Genomic DNA, 20,373 nt, shown 5'->3' on the forward strand with positions numbered 1-20,373 from the left:
CGTGGGAAAGGTGTGGATAATAAAGGAAGGAGAGGCTTGTGTCTAAGTAATAAATACACACATGAACGAACACCTGGGATGATTTACTGTGACGCTGGCCCTGGGATGATGTCTAGCCTGATGTACGGTGCTCTTATATCGGGTTCACAGTGGTGTTTGGTGTGCTTCGTGTACTGCCATACAGCTCATGGATTTGCTCGCGATGAACCGTGTTGGAGGCTGGACGCAAAGTTTACGTGTGTTCTAGCACTCGCCGTAACGCAGGGATACCACGGGAGTCCCTGCCACAGCAGTTCACTGCAGCTCTTAAGTACTTTTGTATTGTGGATTATTGCTCGCTACATCTAACATTTGTTGCAGCTAATTTGCTATAACCACCTGCCAAAGCACTCAACTTGTGTAGGTCTCAGTCAGCACAGCATGCACTCAAAAAGCAGAAAGTGCCCTTGCACTGGACTTTCAAGACAGGAGAAGCACTAATGTACAGACCAATCAGTTCTACACATGCATCCCCTTCAAATGAATTTTAAGCCTTTTTATGTGGTCCGTATCTGATGTATAGGGACCAAAGGCGACAGAAGTATTCACATTCATTACTCAGGTAGAAGTATTGATACTAGGGTTTAAAAGCACTTCTGTAGAAGTGAGAGTAACAACTCGAGCTTTTTACTCAAGTAAAAGTGTTAAAAGTACTGCTTTCACAACTACTTAAATTGTAAAAGTAATGTAGGGGAAAAAAGCCATTAAGGACAAACGCTTAGGTGGCACCACAGGAGTATATAGTGCACTAGCCCACCTCCCCAAAAACCCCATTCTTCTAAAAGCCATAATGACTATACCCTGATAGGACATAGGCATATACGTCTCCAATACGTCTGGAAAAGGTCGTAACATCAGAAATGCGTCTGTTCCATTTGGATTGATCTTACATTGGTCTTATTATCACATCTTATAATAAGACATCATTATCTTATTATAATAAGATATTATAATATCTTATTATAATACTTATAAATTAAGTATTATATCGCGATCTATCGATCGCCGGTGGTTGGCGCCAGAGCGAACTAGTAACTCATTGAATCATAGGTGTGGATCAGAGGTAAATAAACTAGATATTTTTTTTCGGCGTGAGATATCGCAAGTGTGGCGTGAGAGCGTGTGAAAACGGTCAAATGCGTGTGTCTCACGCTCAATGCGTGAGAGTTGGCAACCCTGTATCATCGTGATGCAGATGTACCCGATCTGCAAGTTGACAGCTAGCACACGTACATCTCCAATACATCTGGAAAAGGTCGTGACATCTTGTTCCTTTTGGATTGATCTTACATTGATGTTATTATCATCGTGCTGCAGATGTCTACGCATATACTGTGTTTTTTGTTTTTACATCTACACCTGATCTGCAATTCGATAGCTTAGATTCCGTGACTGTATGAAAAGTATGAAACACTTAGTAATGACGCTTGTTTATTAAACAATATTTAGCTATCTGATAGTATGTTTAAGCGCGAAAAACTAATGTGCGCGAGACTGTTGGAATCTTTGTGGCGAGTTTAAATAGGTAGCGCGAGCTGACCAGTTAACGGACGCTCAACGGTTTTGTGAGCTATAGCCGATGACGTCGCTCTTCCACCGACTACACCTGTTCACCGTTTACAAAAGTAAGTAGCTTTGATAACTGGCTAACATTTGCTGTCAGTGGCCAACTTTCCTGAAGAACCAGTTTAGGAGCAGTTTTTTATGTTATATTAAAATGTTAATGTTGAAAATGTCCGTTGAAACAGTCAACTGAAAATAATTACTCCAGTAAAGTATAAATAACCTAAATTTCTACTTAAGTAAGGTAACGAAGTATTTGTACTTCGTTACTTGACACCTCTAATATTAGGGACCATTCCAGCACTGGACCTGGTCCCAGAACTGATCAAATTTCATTGAGCTTTAAAGTTGTCATTTCAATGCACGAATAATGTTGTGAACAATTTAACACTGGACTTAATGTTTTATTTTACTTTAACTGCTTTTTATATTAATTAAGCTTTTGGCTGAAGATACTCTCAAACTTCAGTCATGAAGTGCTATATAAAAAATGGATATTAAAGGTTTGTAAATGGTCGTTTTGGGGGGAAATGAACAATCTATGGATGGAGTGTAGATGCTATATTGAAAGACCAAAAACAAGGAGGCAAGAACGGTATCTGTTTTACACCTAACACATCTATTGGGTATCTACAAAGTCCTCTGTGACAAGCATGTCTGAGCATGGTTAATAGCAGATTTGGTGGACTGCTTTTTAGCACTGTGTAACCCTCTATGAAAAGGACTATACGCCTAACGGGTAAATTAAGTACTATTGGCAGTTCCATGTACACATCTCATTTATATAATCAGTCCTGTCCTGAGAGCTGCATATTTTTCGTCATCTTTGTTTAAACATGCCTGGCTCCATCACACTGCGTACTTACCTGTGTAGCCCTTAAGCTGTGTCAGGTGTTGTAATGCAGAAAAAAACGAGCAGAGTAAATCTACGTTCCAGTCCTGTGATTTACAAGTCGCACAAAGAGTGCCAATGTATCAGCTATTGTACAAAAAAATGCAATAAATGCGCCCTGCTTGCGAGTTCAACGGACAGATTGCACCGGGCGAACTCGCATCAAATGAACGTTTCGCGGTTTACTACAAATTTAACTACAAAGTTATGAAACGTACTCAAAGTTTGGGCGTACTCAAAGATGGGAAAAAAGACTCCTGTGGAGAAAGTTCCAGCCGTCAGAAAACGTCGACGGGAAACTGGCGTGGGGAGTTCAAGTTAACAGTTCGTGTTCTGCAGCCGCTAGAGGGCGCTGCAGCTCAACTGACGTCGCCCTGCCGTTCCTGCCGGCGTGCGCGTTCCCGACCTGGTGACGTAGACGTACCTTGCGAAAGTGGCAACAGTTGCGAGTGCAACGTTGAGCTGGAACCGGACGGGTGGAACTAGGACGCACTTTTAGTTAGGATACCATGAGCTTGACCCAAAACATTTGGAAATCAACAGGGTTTTTTTGTTTTATTATATGTATACGTGCACACTGAAATATGATTTCGTGATTTGATAGTTCACTGAAGGCACAACTATTTATTTTTTGTAATCAACAAGTTTGGAGCGACGTTTGCTTGTGGGCATGACAAATTAGTAAGTTGACATTTTTTTCTTGCTTGAATACAGTGAGGTAAGCCATAAAGACGAAACTTTAGTCTTTGAGACTCTAAAGTTACACGAACTATTTCATAGGCACAGTTTAATGTGGGTTTTTGTCAGGTAAGGATACTTCTGGGTTTCAACAAATGTTAGCGAGCTAGCTGGAGCGACAGTCTATAACGTGACATGGCAGCGTTTTCATAAATAACGCGGTAAAGTGTGTTTTACACCAAACGTTCGCCTGGAATTTGATCTTCTCTCTAAATAATCAAGAGCCAAACGGTCAGAAACGACTGCATCTGGCCACTGCCTCTCATTCAAACGACTAAGGTTACAGCCAACAATTTTCCTTGCGTTTCACTGAAGAGTAAAGACTTGAAACGTAGCCGGTTCGGCTACTTTCGGTCATTAGGGACCGTCTAAAATTCTTTTTTCTAAATTCTAAAATATTTTACATGGTTTTAGGGACTAGATCACAAGTTTCAGTCCATCAAAATGTTGCTTTCTCAAACTTTAAGCATCGTATGGTGCAGATCTTAAGCAGTAAGGAAGAACTTCCTCTGTTTGTTAGTGTGGTGGATGACCGTTTCCGACATTTAGGTGTCGAGGTGATGAGAGAGGTTTCACAACGTTATTACATTAGTTATTAACCTCAACATTTAGGTTTTTATGTATAATAATACGCAATGGTTTTGAAATTGTATGCCATAGGTCTAATCATGAAACATTTATAAAGACATGGGAGTGTGTTTCTCCTTCCTACATAATTCACCTATTGTGAAATTTAAAACAAACCCATACTTTCTGACGGACACATTAACTTTAGTTTAATTCGTGCATTAGTCTACAATTAGTCTATTGTAAAAGTGTATAAGAGAGATTATACATTAATTAATTTGTATTGGCCTCATGTGGGGTGTCCAGGAATTGTTCCTTGCTGACCTATTCACAATTTTTAAACACCTATTAGACATGCAGACAAAAAATCATATGTGATCAAGAGAATGGTCATATCTTAACATAGTTAACCCAAATGTAATTTGTGACCTAAATCCTGCAGTTTCAAGGTTGTTCAGTATATCAAAAATAGTAAAGACCATTTTCAAAGCCTACTATATATTTGTTTGCTTATGACCTGCAGTAGCTGTTGTCTAATGCCTATAAGTATAAGATCACTAAGGCGTCCGTTAACACGTTTCCCTACTGTTAACTTCTTAAGTGGGACTAATAACGTACACTGTGCCGGTGAAGGGTGTTGCAGAAACATTTTCTTTAGCGACATTACTGTAAGTGTGTCCCTGAACAAATAAGCAAGAACTTACTTGAGGATACAAATCCAGAACAAAAGAGTACCTGCTGCTAGTATAAAACTACTGGGCCAGGTATGTCCTGTGATAAATTGAAGTGCCGACTAAACAAGGCAACAGTAAAGTGCCTGGAGTTTGACAAACAACATTCCCAAGTAGACATATTCAATATACAAACTAAAGACGCAATTTCCTGATCCATTGTCCCATTCAATGGGTTAGGCTGGTGAGAAGATGAATAGTATAGGCTCTCGGGTTTCTTTATAGGACTTTGGAAGTGTTTGCCATGGATGGAATTTCTGATTACCTGTGGTGATAAGTGTTACATTCCACAACTTCTCATGTCACAGTACTGATTCTCCACAATAAATGGCACTGATATGCTTGACCTGAGCGCTTCCCAGAAGTTAACCCATTGCAAGTCCATCGGTGGATTATAGTTAAGGTAAGCATATTGGAATAACTTTGATCTCATTATTTGCTACTTTACTGCCAGCCAGGTTGTCTTTTTGATTAAAGTTCCACAAATACTGGCAGTTAAATGTCTGACATTGGTGTACACCATAGCAAAGGGGAAATGATGCTGGAATTCATTGTACTGCTGCTTAAATTGTGTCACTTCTGGACAGCCATTACCCTTGGCCACGTTCCAGCAGAGCAGAAAGGGTAACAAGATTTCTGATGCTCTTTCCTTCTAGTAGTGTGACAGTCATGCACCTGCCTGGCTGTATCATAGAAGCATTTTGAGGGTATGTTGGTCATCACTGCTTGATTCATGCATCTTTGAGTGTCTGATGTACCAGACACATGCATGTCTGCTTGGGCGGCCCCTAGGCACAGATCAGTGCTTCTCAACCCAGTCCGTGAGGCCAACCATCCAGTTCACATTTTTGCTCTGTCCCAACTCCCAATACAATTGAACAAGGCTATTAGGACTGACTGTACAGGTATGATTGGAGCTGTAACAAAGATGAAATGTAGAATGTCTGATCTGCCATAAGTATGGGGTTACCACATGCTGGTGTGGATTGTCTAATAGCTCAGAGAGAGATGGCGTGAAGTGACTTTGTAACCTTTTAAAAGGTAAGTTTATGTTAAATTGCTTGTCTGTACTTCACAAAGAACCAATGGGAAAAGCACTGTGTGTTCTGCTACAGACAACAGTAGATTCCACATTTCACATAACATTTGTACTGCTTACTCGTGGCTTTTGGCACTGTTGAATATAAATCATCATTGGGCAGCTTAACCACATGACACATTTGTTCCTCGTAGACCTGTTTCCACACTACGGAGGTCTGTAATTTTATGCAATTTCGTGCCATTTTGGGCCTTATCAAAGCATATGCGTACCGTAGAGTCTGCCATTGTCTGGATGGTTGAAATACCTCAATTTGTGTTGAACTTTCTAAACTCCTCATCATGTCAATGAACGTGGAGTTCATCGGTCAGAGAGAACTTGTAGTGGATCAGGGAAGATGCACTTTTGTTAGCTTGGGTCACATTTGTTGCACTGCACACCTATTTGCACACCTGGCACTGACTGTGTTGTCTTGTTGGTCTTGGATACTTTGAGAATGTTTGTGAATGTGATCATGCTCGTGTTTGGTCTAGAATGAGTAGAAGTACCTACCATGTACTTCTATACAGTAATTGCACATTTCACAATAAACCTGCTTGCTTTCAGACTAATGGAGAAGAAAAGATGTCAGTAGATGTAGTTTGATATTGATTTGTCAGTGGCAAAGCATTTGATATGATTTTTTTTAGACATTTGTTATATGTTATGTATCTTTCCATTAAGCTGTTCAGAACTTACAACATTTCCCATGATCAAGACTTTGACTCCTCTACCCTGCTATTGTTGCATCTCTGTAATTAATGGATGGCAAATACGGGCCTCACTAATGTTTGAGTTTATCTACGTACATTGCATTTAAAGTGCAGAGTCTTTTTATCAGGGACTTTGTACAAACTCCATGGGAGCTCTATAGTCTGTTCATTTCTTTACCTCCGTGACTTATCCCTGTTGTCCTTTTTGGAAACTATTACCAGAATGCTGGCTAAATTTGTCCCAGTGGCTATGGAAGCGACCGTGTGTCTTTGTAATTGACTAAGGTTACCACTGTAGGCTATTAATAGAGAACAGCGGAGAGTCCGGCTAGCGCCGCTGTCACGTTGCTTTTGTGTTATCTGATACTTCAGTGTATTGTTGCACATTTGTGGTTTTTGCCTGACGCGTGATCTGTGACCAGGCCCAAATCACGTGAGCTTCCCATTGCTGACTTCACACTGCGAGCACTTTCACGTTCATTTATACTACAGCCAGTGCTTACATAACGTTTGGTGCTGCTTAAGTCATTTCATGTAGCAAGTTCAGGATCTCGAGTCTTAGTGTGGAGTTTGTACATTGTCTTTCTGTTGATTTGAGTGGTCAAAATCCCTTTCTTGAAAAGTTCAGCACTTGTTTTGGTTGGAAGTAGATGAGGCAGACTCCATTACCTTTCTTTTCCCTAGTTCTTTTCTTTCTTTGTGGAATAAAAACGTTTTATATTCACTGTAATGTTTCTGTGCACATCCATATAATGTATGAAACCTACATTTCTGCATTGTTGTGCAATAAAAAAATACCATAATACCTCTAATCCTACAAGTGCTCATGTTGTGCCCTGATATGTTTAGATTATATTGTCTAGAATTGTTAAAAGAATTGTTAAAAGCATTGTTTTAGTTCAACATACTAAGTTCATCAGACCATCTTAAACAGTATTGCAGGAAGTGAAGTGTAATGCACACATTTTACAATTTAAAAACCTTTCTGGGTAGCTGAGGGGACGTCTACAAAGTAACGTTCTCTGTAGTTGGACGTGGGAGAGCATGGCACATGGGACCTTCACCTGCCTAATCAGCCTGACATCAAGAAAGACGATTAGTGAGAAGATGAAACGGTGCAGTCTGGAGGGATGTGGTCGATTCTTAAACTTCGCCCACCACATGAACCAGCAGCAGCTGATGCTGTCGTGCTCTGTGCAGGATGCAACTCCTGTGTTTAATACCATGCCAACTGGTTACATGACTGTAGATGTACTCTTTTCCAGCCACAGAGGAGACTACAGCAGTTTCCCAGTTTCTGCTGAGCTGCCCAGGGGTATAGGAGTCCCACTTCTGACAATGACGACGTTTAGTATATGTTGTTATTTTAGTCCTATATAAAATGTAGAGAATTACATTTGTGATACTGCTTTGGGGGGGGGGGGGGGGTGTTGAAGTGGGTCTTGAACTCAACTTTTTTTTTTGTGTGTGTGTGTGTGTGTGTGTGTGTGTGTGTGTGTGTGTGTGTGTGTGTGTGTGTGTGTGTGTGTGTGTGTGTGTGTGTGTGTGTGTGTGTCAGTTAAAATGATAGTGTCATCCTAGTAGGAGCGATGTTCCAAGGCTCCTGTATCTCACCCTGCCCACAGTCTCTGAATAAATAATGGAAGTCCTACTTCGGTAACCTAGTGGCAAACTGTACAGTGGTGTGCAGACAGCTTCAAACTCTGACGCAGAGTCCAGGTGTAGTCTGTAAAACTGCCTTTTCCACACCGTGAATCCCAAGCTCAGACAGTTCATTGTGATGCGGAGAGTAAATATTTGATGATATTTGTGGAAGGTGTTCTGGGTTTAATTAATGACCTATAAGTACTCAATAATCAGTGGCATTTCCAGTCAGTGGCATATGGACGTGGGTCCATAAAGGGTAGTGGCTGATATCTAGGACAAAACCATAAAGCTCAACAGATGAGAAGATGTCAAACAGGATATCAAGCAAGGCACACTGCTTAGTCTGGACCTGGAATGGTTTTGCCATCTGAGGAGACCTGTACTGAGCTTTTGTGGTGTCTTATGCAGTTCGTGATGAGTGTGTTTGTGTTTCTGAACATGCATGTGTGTGCACTGTACCGACTACCTACCAAATGACATTTAAAGCCCCAACTTGTATCAGCACCAATGTTAGTAATTTAAGTGGCAGATGGCAAAAAAAACAAACATTGTGATCTTTGTTACTACAAACATCCCAGCAAGCTGGCCTCTGTAAAACGTAGGTCATTCTTTGTCTTACATGTTTTAGAATATATTGTGTTATATTAATTTGTCTGTATTGTAATTATATAATTTGTGTTTTTGAAGGCTTTACAGTTTCCTAAAGTGTTGTACCTGTTGTTTTTTTTAACACAAGTGTGGAGCATGTTGGCCAGTTGTTGTAACTGGCTCTGTCTGGACTCGTCCACCGTGGAAGAGAGCAGCACCATCAGGCCCAACTCTCGCCACCAGGCGTACACCAACTCCGCCTTCAGCAGCCACCCTTCACCCCCCGGCCCGGATCAGGCGTGCAAGGGCTGTGGACGCCCCTTCGATGCCCCGGCCCGAAAGGTGCGCAAACTTCCGCAGCCTTTCGGTGCGCCGAGGGAGGTTGGAAGCGGCCTTATTAGGTCACGTGCTTAGATGTTCCACGAGATAAAAATCCACATTCTTGTCGGTAGTTCCCATATACACAGCAGACACGCTGTATGTATAAGACGCATGGTCATCTGGCTGAAGAGTCTTTTGTCAAATGTACTAAGTTGCCATGTTTTTGGTCACAGAATCAGAATGACTTTAAAACTGATCGAAACTTAGTTTATACTATTTAAAAAATAAAAATTTTTTAGAATATTGTAGTGTTCAAAATTGGATTTATGAGTAGAATATCCCGTTAGCAGAATGCTAACTGCCGTTTTGTTGGTTACAGCACGTGTGTGCGGACTGCAGGAAGAGCTACTGTAGCCGCTGCTCCACCCAGTTGGACGCCCACCCACGGCTGTGCCACACCTGCCAGCGTTTCCACGGCACCATGTTTGAGCGGGCGGAGCTGATGAAGCTGAAGGTGAAGGACCTGCGGGACTACCTGCACCTGCACGAAGTTCCCACGCAGATGTGCCGGGAGAAGGACGAGCTGGTGGAGCTGGTTCTGGGCCAGCACACACACGCCCCCGACGCTTCCACGGCAACGCAGACACGCACGCACACGCCCCCGCCAGAGCGGCCCGCCTCCAGGCCCCAGACACCAGTCCCGGTCCAGCTGCCCAGCATCGTAACGGAGCAACCCTCACAGCCTGAGACGGGAGAGGACGAGCAGGTGAGGCTCGGAAAGGTGGAGGCCCTACGTTGGAGTATATGGAGTTCAGATTATAGAGTGTAGACTCTACGCAGCTTTCGACGTGCATTCAAACGATTAGAATTATGAAGACGTTTTATGACATTTTGTGTTATGTCTGCTAACTGAAGAAAAATGGCTTTAAAAGATTAAAGAGACTACGACTATGAGAATAAAAGAGCTTATGAGTTCAAGTGATCGTACAGGGCTATAATGAAAGATTTTGTTTGTTTTAGTTGTTGGTTTCGTCTTCTGCAGCAGTTGCATGGAGGCGTCGCTGTCATCCTAGCAATGTGCAGAGAGCCAACCAGGAATGAGAAATATTTTCAGGCCTAGATGCAAAGGCTGAACTGAAATGACCCTCAACACATTCCAAACTTGCTGTGTTTGGAGCGCATCGCCCCACCTATGACACACAGAAAGGGTGGTGTCCTGTTTTAGGCGTAATTGTCCACAACCAGCTAGCTTTCCTGACTAAAGACCACAGTATGGCAATGGCTTCAGCAGGAAACAGAAGCGTCATGCCTACTTATTACCAAGAAATTGACATGGTAATGACCACTGCTTCTCATTCCTCACGGGAGCTAAAACCATGAACGTAAAACATAAAGTGAGTCTAAAGAACGGCCTTGGTGAAGATTAGCAGAGTGTTAGGGAGGACGACTGTGGCAAGAGGGCATCGGTGGGTGGCAAAACCGTTGCTGCTTCTGAGAAATGTGTATAGTTTTAACTCTTGTCCTGGTGTTACAAAAATAAAGTGACCGGCACAAAACATCAAGGTATGTTTGGGAAAGAGAAGTGCTATTTTAAACACGCACACTCTGTCCTTTGACAATATCCTTTTTAGTATTATTGAAAATGGTTTCTGTGACATGAATGTATGTCAAGCCCTGCTGTCAAACAAAAAAAAAAACCTATACGGCTTGTAGAGGTTCAAAAAATTTAAGTGCGTGAACGCTGATGTTATATTGGCAAACAGTCAGTGGGTTTCAAATTTGGACCATCTTAAAACTTGTCAGCCTTCAGTCAGCTCCCCTATCCTGCTGTTGTGAGTAAATCTCCATGCTTGAGACCTTGGTTTCACTCATATTACCAGAGCTTAGAGTGCCATCAAGGACATTGTACCAAGTTATCTTCACATACTTGTTAATGACAGTAGAAGACACGGAGAGAATTCACTTAAAGACAGTTTAGCCATAGCTCTCCCTAGGTCAATTTGAAAAGTGTAGGAATGTGATTACTTATTTGTTGTTGTTCAGAGAAGAAATGGACCTCCTTTTTCCTCTCATTTAATCATTTTAGATTGTTACATTTGTTTAAGGTCTCGTTATATTTGCTGAATATATGTTAAATTAAATATAGTTAATTAAATATTAATTACAAGCATACACATGACTTTTATGAGCTGACGAACATTTGGTTCCCTAAGATGGCTCCCCGTTGTTGTTGTTGTTGTTGACTGTCTGCGGCTTGGAGGGGAATTCTGAGCTTAGTCTGAGAAGCTCCCTTCAACATGAGAATGTGTGTGTGTGTGTGTGTGTGTGTGTGTGTGTGTGTGTGTGTGTGTGTGTGTGTGTGTGTGTGTGTGTGTGTGTGTGTATGTATGCATATCATGGGCGTTGATTTTGATCTGTGAGCAAGGTGTTGTGTGCTGCTGTTGCTGATGTGGTGAAGGAAAACTTTGACCTTGATTAGTAACGACAATTGATGTCACTAAGTTCTTCTGTTTTGTTGGCCAAAGAGCGCATTTTTCACACTCGGGCCATTACTCAGACCTGGTCGTCACAGGTGACCTTTTGAGTTTCTTTATGCTACTCTTACTGTGTTTCTAAAAAGTAAACACAATTTGAGTCACTACTTCATGTGGACACACCCAAACGTCGGGTGCGGCCACTGCAGTACCTTTTGATTGGTTCCTTTTTATCTTTGAGCGTGAGGAGTTGAGGTGGAGTGTTGTAGTGAGAGATGGAGTAGACCTCGATTAACACATGAAAGAGGCCCTTGTGTTTAACGGCGGTTGATACTAAGACTGCAGAAATGCCACCCCAATCGCTCCTCTGCATAGCTGCTGCTTCTCATGCCCAGAAACTGACAGAAACGGTCGAGTATTTTCAATTACAAGTGCTTTAGTGCATATCGCACATGATTATTTTCTCATGAATATACAATTAGCTGATTAGCATTGTGTTATCCTGCCACACCAGGGTAAGCCCTCCCAGCTTGTGAGAGCATTTCTTCAGACTGATCTATGCGGTTTATTGTAGTGACTCTGTGTTGGTGTTGGGAAGCACAAGTGTTGAGCATATGGGGAAGGGAAGTGTGTTTCAAATGACAACAGGCATGGCAACCTGGTGTTTGATGCATTCTTCCTTTGAACACGGTGTGTGCAATTAATCATTCCTGCTAATCTTTGAAACTGCACTCCACAGTATAATTGTACCAATGGTTTTGAATTCAAATGTCAAAATATGTTTTTAACCAAAAGTGGCTTTTCAAAAATGGTTTTAGGCTGAACACTTCGATAGTGTTTGTTTTTGTTTAGTCTGACAGCAGGACGTGTTGTCGAGACTCCCCATCACTCCTCTCGACCGACTCAAATTGTTGCCAGGACAAATAGAAACATAGCCTGATGGGTTCTGTTTGTAATCCATTTTGCACTTTTACACCAAAGATATTACAGTGTTATCTGTTCTGTCGCACTTCATCTACTACAGCATGATTTGGGCTAATTGAACAAGTCTTAAAACTGATAAATGCCAGCATTTCACTGATGGAGGCTACAGGCATTATTCCAGATTAGACTAATGACTGAAGTTAAAGTTGTTCCTGTCTGGGTAGCAACAGAGAACAAAAAGAAAGAGCTCTTTGTTTTTGTTTGTGAGCTGGGGAGTTTGAGGCGGGAAGCGGTGACCTCTCGGTTCAGAGAAAAGCGAAGACGTCCATCTTGTTCACGCTGATCAATCTTGTGCTGCGTTTTGAAATCATGTTGTGGTTTTGGTGTGAAATTTGAAGGAAGTGCACTAGATACAGATAACCCTCACTGCCCCAAAGGGAAAGTCCGTGACTAAGCAAACACCGTTTGAGAGGTCCCTTTGTTCTCAAACACACTCTCACTTGATTTCATGTGCTGCCTTTCTCGTCCTCCAAGTCGTCGGACTCCGAGGAGGTGTTGCCGGCCGGCCGACGGGCCTCGCTCTCTGACCTGGGATCGGCCGACGACATCGACAATCTCAGCGTACGCCAGCTAAAGGAGATCCTGGCCAGGAACTTTGTCAACTACAAGGGCTGCTGCGAGAAATGGGAGCTGATGGAGCGAGTGACACGCCTCTACAATGACCAGAAGGACCTCCAGTGCCTAGGTGAGGTGGGGCCTGGGTGAGGCGGGGCCATGAGCTTCCCTGACCTTCTCCAGCAGTGATGCTGTTAAAGGTGCTACATGTAAGACGTGTACTTCAAAGAAGTATTTCAAATGTTCTGCTGATTTTACGAGGATCTTGCTCCATTTATTAAATACAAAAAAAACATACACAATTCTATCAAACACTAACCATTAGGAACCGTTGCCCAGAGCTTTTGGTATGTTAAGTGTCCTTGTGTGGTGCTGGTTATGGTTACTCATGTGCTGTTTTCTTCTTTTGCAGTTTCTAATGCAAATGATGGAACAGGTACGTTCATAGTCACGACTTAAGACTTAAGAAATTCTATACTCAGTGCTTTTGAAATCACTGCTAAATGAAGCCACAGAGCTGACCACAGGATAAGTTAACGAGTTATCATTAGGTGAAGTGCTGTCTTCTGCTTGACCTTAGTTGATGAGTCATTTATAGAAGAAATCCTGTCCCTAGTGTTCTCAGAAAATACAGAAAAATGCTTAACTGGTACTAGCAAATCCCACTTGTTCATTGTATTAATAATAAAATTGCACCACGTTTGTCTGCAAGACATTTTTTAGGACGTGGTTTTTTGGCCAACGAATGGCACCACACATTCTTATGCAGTTTTGGTGTTGGGGTGTGAAAAGGGTCTAAACACACCTTAAAGTTCTGTTGGATGGGTTGTGCTATATAACACTCCAATGCAGACACCTCTCTCCCTCTCTCTCCCTCCCTCCCTCCCTCTCTCCCTCCCTCCCTCTCTCTCCCTTCCCTGCCTCGTGTGCAGATGCCACACCAGGGCAGAGCGTGGAGGAGAACTTGTGTAAGATCTGCATGGACTCGCCCATCGACTGCGTGCTGCTGGAGTGTGGCCACATGGTCACGTGCACGAAGTGCGGCAAGCGCATGAGCGAGTGCCCCATCTGCAGGCAGTACGTGGTCCGGGCCGTGCACGTGTTCCGATCCTGAACCCACAGAAAAGCAGACTGGGGGTCCGGCTGGATCACGAAGAAGATTCCCCTCTTTGTGTAAACACTTTCCCTCTGCTTCACATAAACACTTCCATTAGACGACCGGGCATTTCCCCACTAACGTGGCCTGTTGCGTTGTCTTAAGAAGCGTCGTCTGCTTTCCCAGCAGTTGTTTGGATCAGCCTAATAAAGACAGCAGGATATATAAGTAATAACACATATTTTGTGTATTTCTGACCATATAGAGTTGTATGTTTTGGTGAATGGGCTTTTGTTTTGTTTTGTTTTGTTTTTTAATGCGTTTTTTCAGTAGGTTGTTGTACACAGCTGCACATTGTGGTGTGGTGGGGGCGTGCTGATAGGAATCTCCAGCTTTGCCATCAAGCTTCGGCTGCAGAAAATGCAAACGTTCCAACAACTGCAGAAATGGCTCTGCTGCACCTCCAGTTAAACCTCAGCTACATCGGAAGTCATCTCTGTGAAAGTTTACACCCTGATACACTGGCAATGTAGACCTGCATGGGTGTAGACCTGAGGGAGTGTAGACCTGCAGGGTTGTAGACCTGAGGGAGTGTACACCTGCAGGGTTGTAGACCTGCATGGGTGTAGACCTGAGGGAGTGTAGACCTGCAGGGTTGTAGACCTGAGGGAATGTAGACCTGAGGGAATGTAGACCTGCAGGGTTGTAGACCTGAGGGAGTGTAGACCTGCAGGGCTGTAGACCTATGGGAGTGTAGACCTGCAAGGGTGTGGACCTGAGGGAGTGTAGACCTGCAGGGGTGTAGACCTGAGGGACTGTAGACCTGCAGGGGTGTGGACTGCGTGAGTGGTGTTTATCACCGCAGCTTCACGCTACTGTACTACCGTTTCTGACGAAGACGGAACCTGACTCCTCCCAAATCTTCTGGTCCATAATGTTATTGTTTTTGCTTCCTTTCATTAATGGGGAGGGGTGGGGGTTTGTGTTCTCCCATCTCGTGTATGATGTCCATCAAGGCATTGTGGCAAATCATTGTTTTTCTCACTGCTTTGTCAAAGGTGTGAAGACACCTTAGCCTCCTCATCCCCACCCCTGCCTGAGGGGCACTTCATATTATGATATTGCAAGTGTCACCGAGCGGTTGTTATTAAAGTTAGAACTGTCTTTACACTGAGAACCATTACTTAAGCTGAGCCTTGGGAGGTTTCTACAGAAGGAATCTAACCTGCTTCCTTTCCCAAAGTTAGGACCAACACCGATAGTTTTCAGATGTAGGTCTGATCAGCTGCTATACCCAAGTGGTGCCTTTTGAATTTGTACTTGATACCAACTCTGCAAAATCTCACCGGCGTCAGTGCTGTGCGTTTTGTGGACCTTAGGTTGACCGAACGAGACCGTTCACAACTCGTAATGGCCTAACTATAACCCAAGGCCTACCGAGCTGGAGTTCCCGAACACATTTACAGCCTCTTATCGCAAAACCCTTGTTTGAAGAAGTGAAGTAGTCACACTACTTTAGGGCTATATACAGACATTTATAAGGAAGTGTTGATGAATGTGCCAAAACAGAATGACTTTGGCTGTCTAAGGTTCATGTGATGACTCAGTAATTGCTAATACAGTGCCTTCAGGTTGTTCCCAGATCAGTGGATCCTGACAGACAAGCTTATGCACTGAAGTACTGGGGTGGAGTTTACACACATATTTTATAAGTACAGACTGTGAACTGTGACCTGTCTGCTGACATATGCGAATCGTCAGACACTGCATCACTAGTCAGTTTGTGACCACAGGAGACTGACCAATCACAACAATGAGACTGAAACTGTAGTGGTGTGGTTGATTAGCTGATGCTGGTTTCAGTGTTTTTTGGGGGGGGGTTGATGCATGTTGCATTGTCCCTGCCAGCAGCCTATAGTGAGAAACTGACTGAAGAAAAAGATCAATGGCGATTACAGTTCACAAAAACAGTGGATGGCAACAGGGCTGTTAGTACTGTTCACCTCGTTTCAAATAAGGTTGCAGGGGAGGGTGTTTTGTTTGAGAAATGGCACCTTTTAATCAGATGTTGCATAATTTTGAAAGCAAAAGTAAGAATGGGTTGCTTTAAATCTGTAGTTAATGGAGTAACACACAACTTTTCCCCTGAACTTTCTTTGTAAAGACCTTCCAGAAGACCTTAAATGGTCCCTAAATGCTGACCACCGGTCAGTTGCCATCAGCATTGGACCATAGTCTTAAAGAAATCACTTCTCCAGATGCTCCTGTTTGGAGTTCTGCGGAACAATGTGGACCTGCACAGTTCTCAGGTACTGTAGCCAGTGCTAATCATATTGATTGATTGAAACTTATTCTGGTTCAAACTTACTTTTTTGGAACTGTGAAATTTTTCAGAAAGAAGCTTGGTTTTATAGGGAACACATTTAAGCATCAGCTTTAGTTTAAGAAATGTTGAGTTGTGCTTGAGTTTATATTTAATAGAGATGATATGCTTTCATTTTGTAAATGTGTGATGTAGTGTATGAGAGTTTTGTTAACCAGATCTGATGTAACTTATACTGGCAAGCTTTCGAATGGGTGTTTTAAAAATCTACGTTTGATCAAATAATTTTCTTTTGTGCTCTTATTTGGTGATTTTTGTATTAAAATATATTTCTTGGATTCTGCCGTTTGTCATTGACCTATTTTTCCCCAGCTTTTTAAAAAGAAGGTATGTAAAAACTTAATGCAGAGCTAGTTCAGTATATAGATCATTGACTGTCAAACCAAGATGTAGATTACAAAGTATTAAATGGCTTTGTGTAAAATACATCTATCAAGTTACAGGTCATTATTAACTCCTGGAGCAGATTTTGGATAATGGGCAGTTATGCTGATTTGGCTTCTCCAACAGAAAAGCAAATAAACACACTAAACACTGTTCTTGCATCTAAAGGTAGCCAAGGAAACCTGATCTTTTGCCAAAAAGCAACCCACAACAGGTGTGGCCAACATCCAGCACTAAGCACTGATACAGGATCCAATTGGATTAGCCCAAGACCAAGGTTCCAATGTCAAATACAAGGGAAGATGTGTGCGTCCAAGCAGGGCCGGAGTGGGACACTTTTTCAGCCCGGGAGTTTCATGCCCAAATCCGGCCCAAAATTATTTTCCCCTCCCAATCGGCCCAAACTAGAGATTGACATGAGCCGGCCCATCGGGAATCCTCCCGAATCTCCCGATTAGCCACTCCGGCTCTGCGTCCAAGGCCCTCCAAATCTTCAGTGGCAGCAGTGAAGCAGACGCTTGAGGAGACAAGTCAAATGAAGACATGTCCACATGAGGAGGACTATGTCTGTAGCATTTCAGGTTTTTGCTGATGATCACTGTGTTCTGTGTCCTTGGTTTGGATGGGAAGTTGGTCATGAAGACCTCTGGGTCAAATGGAGCAACAAACCTGCTTTTTGCCTCATGAAAGAACAGTCACTTAATAAATAGGAACATTCTTGTTTGCTTAATGTGCCTTTGAAACTCTCCTAGTCACCTAATTACCTAGTCATCTAATTAAAAAATGATCTAAAACCGGTCCTATCTGGATATGTTGTAAATTATTTTTTTATTTCAATTATTTCTGTGGAGTAAATTAAGAGTAACTCAATATATGGATTATTATAGGTAATTAGATTGTATAAATATTCATAATTTCATGTTTAGTTAATTTAACATGTTTAGTTAAATTAATGTCATAGTTCTCTTTTGAAGGAAACTACATTTTTTGCAAAGTAATGCTCACTCAAACATAAATCCTCTGCGCAAAAACATTCAATAAAGTATACATTGAAAATACTGCCCTCTGGTGGATGACGATTGAAAAAAAAATTTTTATTCCTTATAATTTTCTGCCTTGCCTGCTTCCAAGACTAGTCAAAGGTCTGTGCTTGTGCGAACCTGAGACATAATATAGTTTTAAATTTTTGTTGTAGATATATAAATTTTGTTGTAGATATATAAATTTGAGAGTCAAGACTGGTGTCAGGAAGTCATCTAAAACATTAGGTGTATTTGGAAACAGATCATGTTATGGGTGAAGCTACAGAGCTGTAAATATCTGAAATATTTTGCCTGGGAAGCACCTGAAAGGTTTCAAAAACATTTTCAATATAAAAGTCTTCAAAGGTATCGAAATGAAGATTTAATCTAATTAGGAAAACACATGTAGCTCGTATGCCATAGGTAAACATTTATTGTAGATTAAAATAGCAATAGCAAACTGATCCCAGATGCTAAGAGAGGTTTCACATTTTTATAATAAAGGGAAAATGGAAGAATTAACAGAATATAGTGATAACTCTTCAGTGGAGTTTGCCTCTATAACCAGACATGTCCGTGGAAAATCAAAGACTTCATATTTAAGCCGGTACTTGCAAATCCTTATATTAAGAGACCACTAATAAAACCTGAGATTTAGTAGCACCATCTCTCCAAGTAGCTTGATTTACACTGTTTAAGACGCAGTTAGCCACCTCGGCCACAAGGGGCACTGCAGCATGTACAGTTCTCAAGTTTTATGGCATTTGGCTGTGAACATGTTCAACTTTGATGTATTTAGTACTTTCTGAGTAATCAGATTATCCAATTTGTTTTTGAACACTGCATATCCTCAGATACTCAAAAACAAATTGCAATAAAGTTTCCGTAAAAATCAATAATAATGCAAATACTTATCTTCATATAAAGATTTCTGCAATCTCTAACAAGCTATAACAGGTCACTTCTGGGCATAATGGATTTACCTTTTCAATCCATTATGTACTGTCTCCCAACATCAGGGAGACTGGTATACCTGATTTATACCCTAGCCCGGCGCCCAGTTGGGGTTAGGTGCCTTGCTCAAGGGCACCTCAACCATGGCTTCAGGTCTGGGAATCGAACCCACAACCCTCCGGTCACAAGACCAGTTCCTTACCACTAGGCCATGACTTCCCCAATTGCAGGATATTAACTGAAGGTTCTGCTGAGTTCACCTGTGCCTGGTCACTGGTGTATGTTCTTAAGCCCAAACTGGGTTTCCACCAGACTTGACCTTTGTCATACTATGATAAATGTTATTTGAATTATTATTATTATTATTATTATTATTATTATTATTAGTAGTAGTAGTAGTAGTAGTAGTAGTAGTAGTAGTAGCTATTAGTATAACAAATTTTATTAAGGACACATTGTTCAATATTTACTGTCCTATTTATTTGTTTGTTTGATTGTTTACAACCCCTCCTTTTGCCCCCCAACTAGCTCATGGAGTTCATGATGTTATGGTACAGTATTCCTATAGTTCATGATGTTATGGTACAGTAGTCCTATAGTCAGCCCTTTTTATGTAAGTGTAGTATATATGTTTGAACTTGTTTCTGATTACTAGACTTGTTTGTAATAATATCCATGTGTTTCTTGCTATGATGAAGACTGTCACAAAGGTACGTTGATGGGGCTGGTTTGGTTTTCTTGAAGGAAGGGTGGGGGGTGTCTTGGGTTTCAAGTTTGAAGTGGGGGGGGGGGGTGGAGGAAAATATATCGAATGTATATGGAGTATAAGTTATGTATATTTTTTCCTTAAATAAAAAATAACATCTCCAAACACATTAGAGTGTTTTGATTTCCTATAGTCTGTAATATATGTTGCTAGAAATTGTTGGGAAAATTGGGCACTTTCCTTCAGCACATCATGCAAAGGCCAGGTGTGCCCTAAGGTTTTTCATGTTGTTTCTCTCACAGTGTAACCTACTTATCAAACTGCCAATCTGTCCACGGTCTTTTATTCTGTCAGATGTGTACTGCTTTAGAAATGCTTCACGCCACCACACTGTTCTGATGCCATGAAGGACATTTTATTTCATGGACGAGAGTGCCTGTTTGTATTATTCAGATTATTCATTATATTTGTTAATGCGATTAGTTGTTCTTCCCGGGGACTTTTGTGTGTTTATATCTAATTACGTTTATTGTCGATGCAAAACTTGGTAATTTTTAGTTTACAAACATGAGTTGTGGTTTATAACCAATGTCACATTATGACTAATATAGACTCTTAGTTAGAGCATACACGATACATCAAACGCATCAAATTCGTCATCTAATGAATACGTTTTTCTAGTAGCGTAGGCTAATCAGTAAGTAATTTCAATAATATGTAAATTATCTGTTGCGGCGTTTCTCCTGTGTTTCTTTTCCTTTTCGTAATTCGTCAAGGAAACGGTTCCTGCACGTTATATTAAAATACTATTAAAATGCCCCCCATGACTAAACCCCATATGTTACAGCATACTTATCACAGCAAGCCAAAATTAAAGAACTTCTCCCTAAACCGACCCCGCCGTTTCCTACTCGTCGCTGTGCGCTTATTAAACTACG

General features: G+C 41.7%; 1 protein-coding gene across 5 annotated transcripts; it reads left to right on the plus strand.

Annotated features, from left to right (window-relative positions):
- Positions 1 to 1,539: 1,539 nt before the first annotated feature.
- On the plus strand, positions 1,540 to 16,647 carry rffl (ring finger and FYVE-like domain containing E3 ubiquitin protein ligase). 5 transcript variants are annotated; one of them, XM_076975897.1, is made up of 7 exons: positions 1,646 to 1,664; positions 4,839 to 4,933; positions 8,705 to 8,898; positions 9,257 to 9,643; positions 12,810 to 13,020; positions 13,303 to 13,326; positions 13,823 to 16,647. In XM_076975897.1, exons 3-7 carry the CDS (start codon positions 8,713 to 8,715, stop codon positions 14,002 to 14,004), a joined length of 990 nt encoding a protein of 329 aa, XP_076832012.1. In that variant the 5' UTR covers positions 1,646 to 1,664; positions 4,839 to 4,933; positions 8,705 to 8,712; the 3' UTR covers positions 14,005 to 16,647. The 5 variants fall into 5 exon arrangements, with proteins under 5 accessions (XP_076832009.1, XP_076832012.1, XP_076832011.1 ...); XM_076975896.1 differs by lacking the exon at positions 1,646 to 1,664 and adding an exon at positions 2,927 to 3,175; XM_076975894.1 differs by lacking the exon at positions 4,839 to 4,933 and having other exon boundaries at positions 1,540 to 1,664.
- Positions 16,648 to 20,373: the final 3,726 nt, after the last annotated feature.

Source organism: Brachyhypopomus gauderio, chromosome 16, assembly GCF_052324685.1.
Source record: "Brachyhypopomus gauderio isolate BG-103 chromosome 16, BGAUD_0.2, whole genome shotgun sequence".
Classification (NCBI taxonomy): Eukaryota; Metazoa; Chordata; class Actinopteri; order Gymnotiformes; family Hypopomidae; genus Brachyhypopomus; species Brachyhypopomus gauderio.

Excerpts from the sequence above, each read along its gene's own strand:
- rffl (XM_076975894.1), top strand. The coding sequence starts at position 1,619 with ATGACGTCGCTCTTCCACCGACTACACCTGTTCACCGTTTACAAAA. Across the intron at positions 1,665-8,704 it reads CCTGTTCACCGTTTACAAAA|TGTGGAGCATGTTGGCCAGT; the intron begins GTAAGTAGCTTT and ends TTTTAACACAAG. Across the intron at positions 13,021-13,302 it reads GAAGGACCTCCAGTGCCTAG|TTTCTAATGCAAATGATGGA; the intron begins GTGAGGTGGGGC and ends CTTCTTTTGCAG.